The following is a 6,428-nucleotide window of genomic DNA, read 5'->3' as shown; positions in this document are numbered from 1 at the left end:
TGTACTGGGGTCTTTGCCTTGCCGCAGGTGCAGCTCTCCAGGTAGTCTGTGTGGTCAAAACGCTGGTGGTATGCCGTAAAGTCTCCGTGGCCTGTACGAGCGGCGGCGAGTCGGCCAAGTACCCACCAGCGCAGCTTGTGCTCGGGGGAGCGGCTTTCCTTTGTATGGGGTCTGATATTCAGGGCTTTGTAGGTTTCAGGCGCCTTACTAGCATATGCTGTATATGTCTCTGTACAGAGCCACTGTTTTGCCTCCCGTCGTAGGTATGCTGGGGAGGGGGGGATGTCGGGGCAGTATATAGAAGACCCTAGCTTAGCCAACTTGTCTGCCAGCTCATTCCCAGCAATTCCAGAGTGGCCTGGAATCCAGCGGACCTGAAGGGGCTTCCGTTGCATGGTTAGGATTGAAGGGCTTTCCATCCACTGGGCGGCTTATTGGCTAAAGGTCTTTGACAGTCCATGCCTGTGAGGGGTTGGCCTATAGCTTGCTAGCAGGGAGGCTGCTGCTAGGTTATCTAGGAGGATAACTAGCTGGGTGGAGTAGCCAATACATGGTTGTCCCAGGGCTGCGCGTAGGCCTTCTACGGCACCCATGATTTCTGCATCATAGACTTCCATCCTGAGCCCCGCGAAGCCATGTCCCTTGGACACTAGGATAGGTCCAAAGTAGACTGCATAGCCGTACCCCGCCCCCTGGCTGGTCCGTGAGCCATCCGAGTATACTGAATCTGCAAAGGGGCAGGGCTATAGTCTTTGTTGTCTGTTGGGAGCATGCGTAATGGAGGGAGAGGCAGCTCTATTATTGTCACAGGCTATGGCCTGGGTCTTGGTTATCGGCATGCCCTCAACCAAAGGTCTAAACAAGGTTACATCTGTCTGAATCAAGGTTCGGAAAAGTCAAAAGTGTTGATGTATGTCCAGAAAAGTTGATAAAAGGGTGGAGAGAGGGTTCATGTTTCTGTCTTTATTTGTTTCTCTAAGCTCGTGATATTCGTGAATACAGGACAGCTAGTTGAAAACAATACTTCCTACGCCCGTGACATTGGTAGCCTTGATAGGACTTTCTCAGGTAAGAGTAGAATAAGGCCAGTTGCTGCAAAACAACTCTGGATGTTTGAGGAAGATATAGAGCGTTCGAAAACAGAGGGGAAGATATATAGGAAATCTTCCTTCTTGATTGAGAAGATCCTATTTTCCATCATTTTTGCAGTCTGTTTGCCATAGAAATGTTTCAACGGTGAGAAGCAGGTCACCTCAAGTAGTTGAAGGCGTTAAGATGAATGAGGAGGCATATATAATGGAATAATCATCCTTTCTGTACAGAACTTATCAGATCCTGCAGCAGCATGACTGCTATGGCCATCTAGAATTAATAGGCGATATCTTCAAACTGTTCGTGGAGCTGTATGAATATCCAAGCAGTTCTGAAGCCAGTCCAAACCCAATTTAACTGGCCCAAGAGCTCTTGTGGGTCGAAGGTCTGACGTCTGTTGTCGGTTTTTCTGAAATCTTGACGGCATACAGGACAGTCGCAGAAGTAGACCTTGCTAAGGCAGTCGTCCGTAGTGAAAACGCTCAAGATGCGGCTTCGAGGAAAGTAATGATTGTCAGCGTCTTTGGCTTCCAGATACAGCCTTTCTCTTATTTGAATGCAGGCAGGCACGTCCATTGTTGTGCCCTCTGGGATGCATCTGAAAGCTGTGGAAGTGGGTTGCTTATCCCGACACGGAAGATGGGTATGACCGGGAGCAAAAGGCTTGATCAGCCTTCTCACTGCATTGTGACCAGTCAATCACGACTGTCCAATGGTATCAGCAATCGCTGTCGACATGGCTGTAGTCCCCTTGCCCCGCTCTTGGCTCAGTCCTGCCGATATCTCCGCAGAAACGCGTGGGTCGAGCTGATCTGATGAAGCCTGTCGATATTAGCGCATAAATAGAGCAGTTAATGATCGTAGAGAGATGGATGGAGAGTTGCCCGTGACATGCGGCGTCTTTCCTAACGTGGAAGGCACTGTATTTTGGTGCTGGTAATACCTACAGCTGTTAGCCTCGGCTCTTTCCCGATATGGCGCTCCGATTTACGGAGGTAGATCAACTAGAGATAGGAGCGGAACAATTGAGCCTCGTCTACGATATGTTTCTGGTTGGAGAAAGGAGCCCTCTATGAAACTTTTGAGCATTGTGGAAAGCATATCCATCAATTGTAGCACTCTTACCAGTCGAAGACGTCCTGCGAGACATTCATTCCCGCGGCTTTTGTTTGGAAGTGGGAATTTTATAGATTGAGAAAGGAACGCCCATATCTATACCTCCTCCTTTTGGTACAGATAGCCAGCGATAGGTCTTTGGCGTTGCAAGAATTAGAGAGCGAAGATGTAGACAGCAATGGAAGCAGGCTGCACTGTTGTCAAGTTCTCCGACTCTCCATGAGCAGAATTCAGCTCTACAGAAATGCAACCGCGAGTAAATGCAGATTTTAACATGGAAACATAGATATCATGATTGCATTACATTCAGCTATTACTCTATCTATATCCACCCTATCAACTGTACTATAGCTATCCGAAGACCAACGCCCTCACCTCAATACTTTCCCTAGGCCTCGAGCTCTCTGTCGACCTTGGATCGACAAACGCTGAGTGGGGCACTCGTCGCGCAACATCTTCTCTTGTATCTGAGCACTTGATCAAGATCCTCTCATCGTTATCGACGCCCGACCAGTACAGCCACTGCTGGTTCGGGTTATATTTCACACCCATCGTCTCTCCCGTGTAATGTGGGTACCGGCGCTCGATCGTACTCAGGTCCTCTGGCGCAACCGACGAAGCAGTCGCAAAGGCCAGCGGCATCGACTCGACCTTACCGTTCAGCGGCCGCCAGACGTTTATGATTCTGTATCGGCCGGCGAGTAACCTCTCCACTTCTTCGGGGTCTTTGACGTGTTCGCGGACTCGCAGTTCAGCGGCTTTCGGTGTTTGGTCGACGTGCGCGAATACGACAGGTTGTCGATCTGCTTCAGGGTTATATCGTCGAATAGTATGATCGAAGATGACTACTTTATGTGTGCCGGGCACGGTCTTAAAGAGCAGATCCTCGACTTCGCGATAGTATGTAGTCTTCACGGTCTCGTCGGAGTCCCACGACTTGTAGGTCATCGCGGAGGGAACATTCTGAAAGACAGCGAAGGCGTCTTTATCAAGGTTGTATTCTGACTCGTGGCCCCGGAGATCTGTCAGGGAGACTTTGTGGGCGACGGCGCTGTAGTTTTCTTGTGGAGGGCCGGATGCGGGGACAACGGCGTGGGGTATTGAACCGTCTTTTGGGGGGTCGAGGAATCGGAGTTCGACGTCGACTGCGCCGCTGAGAGACATGATGAGTTGATTATGGGAGGGAATAAAATAGCAATAGATTACTGGTTAGCTGTACTTAGTTGAAAGTTCACCTGGCAATGTGGTGGCTGTGATGTTAGATTTATATAGATTGCTAAATGATGGCTCTCTGCGGAGCCGGAGGGATGAATCGCGCCATTGATGACAAATCCGACGTCATCGTCATCCTGGCCGTACCTGGAGCTTAATCTTGATCACTCATCGTGGATCCGTTACAAATCTTCTAGAAACTGATTCAATGTTCCTGACTTCTTTTGATAAGATGACCATCACACTGAAATGGAGATTGTTGGCCATTCCAGGCGAAATCAACACAGGCCGTTCTCAGACCCAAGGAGACCAAGCATGCTATATGTGATAAAGAGCTTTCTCAAAACAATTGAAACAACATATCTCGACAGTATAATTTTCTTGGAGAGTCGCATCACCTTCGTTCCTGTTCAAGCAAGTCAATTTCAACAAAGAGCTGCAGCAGCCTCTCCGGAAGCTCCTTTGAATGCTGTGTTGCATTACCGTGAGTCGTATGATTCCTTATAACGTCCTCCCACGGCAATCCAAGACCCAACTATAAGCACCACCTAGGCCACTAAAAGGAAACAATTATCCTGCCAAATGAGACGTCATTGGCGGGAAGATGCTGCAGAAGTTACGTGACCGTTTCCTCTTCCGTCCGGTCTTCGACGTTTAGACGGATTGCGAGGATATGTCTGACCGGGCGAAGCTGAAATTCGAGAGATCTTTGGTGCAGGTGGTTGATCCCGTACAAGCTTCGTCAGGTGTCTGTCAAGTCCTTCTTTGAAGGGGAGTATCACGGCCGATAATACCCGCTTTTACGCAAATCGGAGATTGCCAAAGAGAGACAGAAATTTGGAAGGATATTTTTCCGTATCTGCGCAGGCTATTGCTCCCTCAAGTGGTGTATAAACTTCACCTTTGAGGGTGGAAGTCTGGTCAACTTAGGGCACTGTGAACAGCCGGAAGTGTACAATGGAACGTGAGCATTCCAGCTGACTCTTGCTGATTCTAGAACCTGATGGCAGAAGAATTCCCTCGAGTAGGGTCTCTGTCCTGTGAGCATGATTCCCCTGGCAGAGACGGGGACCCGTACCCTTTCGCGGGTCAGGACATGTCTTCGGCGGTGCAGATAAAAACGCCGCAGTAGGATGGGACCTCTATATTAGGTATTCAGCCAATCGAGCCGGTTAAGGGTACGCTTTGTGAGCAGATCGAATGCACCTCTCGCGAGAGGCTTGACTTGCTTGATTGCACAGCTCATTCTCCCCGGGGTCGCCAGATATTTGGATAGATACCAGCGGGTGAACGTACTTTTGAGGACGAGGCGGGAGTTGAGCTGTCAAAGACCACCATACAACAAGAATACGGATCGTGTTTCCTTCCTCGGCGAGCAAATCCTGCAGGTTACTGAGATAGGTCTTGACCACGGGCTTGACGAGGGCATTGGTCCACGTCGTCAGTGTCCGCTCAGACTCACCCACCTCACGAAGCACATCAGTCGACGAAATGATCGTCACACCGTCACCTAGCACTTCCTTCACAATCCCTCTACCCCCGAATTGGTACTACCTAGACCAATTGTGATACTCTACGGGTATTTTCTAGCTCTCTAGCTCACCTCCTCACAATCGCTCCCTAAAGCAAAGTTTTCGACCCCTCTATAGTACTTCGCGCCAAACTGCCCTAATCACTTCAGCTGAGATTTGTCTTGGGCTAGAAAGCTGAAGCCCCAACGATACCATGGGACAGACGCCAGTTACGCTGGATGCTCGCTCTTCCCCATTTAGTATGCCTGGTAGTATGATACGTACAGAATGCTGAAAAGTGCGGGGTAATTGTTACCGACTGATGACAAATCAAAATACCAAAACTGAATCGGCCTTGTCAGCTCGAGTTACTGATGCTCAATCATCCTCTTACCTTTTTTCCTCTTTATTATCTCAGCATTGACGCTCCGATGCTTCGAGTGAAAGTAATCAGCAAGGCGATCAACGCCCACCGGCTGGCTTAGCTCAGCCCAGCCGCTGCGGTGGGATGGTTCGGGCAGTTCCGCAGTCTTCGATCTTTTTCCTTCGTGCTTTCCCAATGGATCCAAATCCCCACCTGGCCTGAGCTGAGACAACGTGTGACGGTGTAAAGTAGCTCCCCGCCGGTGGGATGCGGTGCTGAGCAATGTGCCGACCAAATTATCTTTAGCGGTATTTATAGGGCGTTTGTCCCTCCCGAGAAACCTTCCGCTCTCCATCCTCAACGAGTTCTTCCAGATCAATACGCACCACAATGGCATTCGGAACGATCTACAGCTACCCCAACAACCCTCGGGTCTCTAAGGTACCCCTCGCCTATCCCAACAGACTCTAGGACGAAGAGACAATGCTAACGGCAATGTGTAGATCCAAGCCGTTGCAAACTTGAACGGCCTCACTATCGAGAGCGGCTCCTTCAAACTCGGCGTCGACAACAAATCAGAGGAGTTCCTGTCCAAGTTCCCCCTCGGCAAGGCGCCGGCCTTCACGTCCGCTGACGGGGTCAACATCTTCGAGTCGAACGCAATCGCACAGTACCTCGCCGAGAACGGACCCGCGAAGGAGCAGCTTCTCGGCTCGACGCCCGCCGAGCGCGCAACAATCCAGCAATGGGTCACAATGGCGGAGACTGAGGTCGCTGGCCACGTCGTTACGTGCTTCCTCCCGCGGGTCGGGCTAGTCCCTTACAATGCAGAGACGGATAACCAGGCGCTAGAGCAGCTAGAGCGGACTTTGGGTGCGTTGGAAAGACACCTTGCTGGACGGACGTGGCTGGCCACGCCCAAGCAGTTGAGTCTTGCGGATATCGCAGTTGCAGCGTCGTTGGTCTGGGGCTTTACATTCGTCATCGACCAGGAGATGCGGGCCAAGTACCCTGGTGTTGTGGACTGGTTTCGGGGCGTGACGAGCAGCGAGGGTGTCAAGGAGGCATTTGGGGAGACCAAGTTCATTGAAAAGAGGGAGGTTCCGAAATAATACCCTAGACTCAAGTATTAG

At 50.5% G+C, this 6,428-nt stretch overlaps 2 protein-coding genes across 2 annotated transcripts; one reads left to right on the top strand and one right to left on the bottom strand.

Moving 5' to 3' along the window:
* Positions 1-2,361: 2,361 nt before the first annotated feature.
* On the bottom strand, positions 2,362-3,372 carry BDW70DRAFT_153310 (uncharacterized protein; the record flags this gene model as incomplete). Its single annotated transcript, XM_073739611.1, has 2 exons — positions 2,362-2,397; positions 2,584-3,372. The coding sequence occupies 2 exons, from the start codon at positions 3,370-3,372 to the stop codon at positions 2,362-2,364; spliced, it is 825 nt and encodes a 274-aa protein (XP_073592277.1).
* Positions 3,373-5,685: 2,313 nt separating this feature from the next.
* Positions 5,686-6,407, top strand: BDW70DRAFT_163494 (glutathione S-transferase family protein; the record flags this gene model as incomplete). The annotated part of the gene is made up of 2 exons (XM_073741308.1): positions 5,686-5,736; positions 5,799-6,407. The coding sequence occupies 2 exons, from the start codon at positions 5,686-5,688 to the stop codon at positions 6,405-6,407; spliced, it is 660 nt and encodes a 219-aa protein (XP_073592276.1).
* Positions 6,408-6,428: the final 21 nt, after the last annotated feature.

This window comes from Aspergillus foveolatus (genome assembly GCF_047715535.1).
Source record: "Aspergillus foveolatus strain CBS 279.81 unplaced genomic scaffold BDW70scaffold_71, whole genome shotgun sequence".
In the NCBI taxonomy this organism is placed as follows: domain Eukaryota; kingdom Fungi; phylum Ascomycota; class Eurotiomycetes; order Eurotiales; family Aspergillaceae; genus Aspergillus; species Aspergillus foveolatus.
The sequence above is the reverse complement of the archived record's forward strand: the minus strand, read 5'-3'. Positions and strand labels throughout refer to the sequence as shown.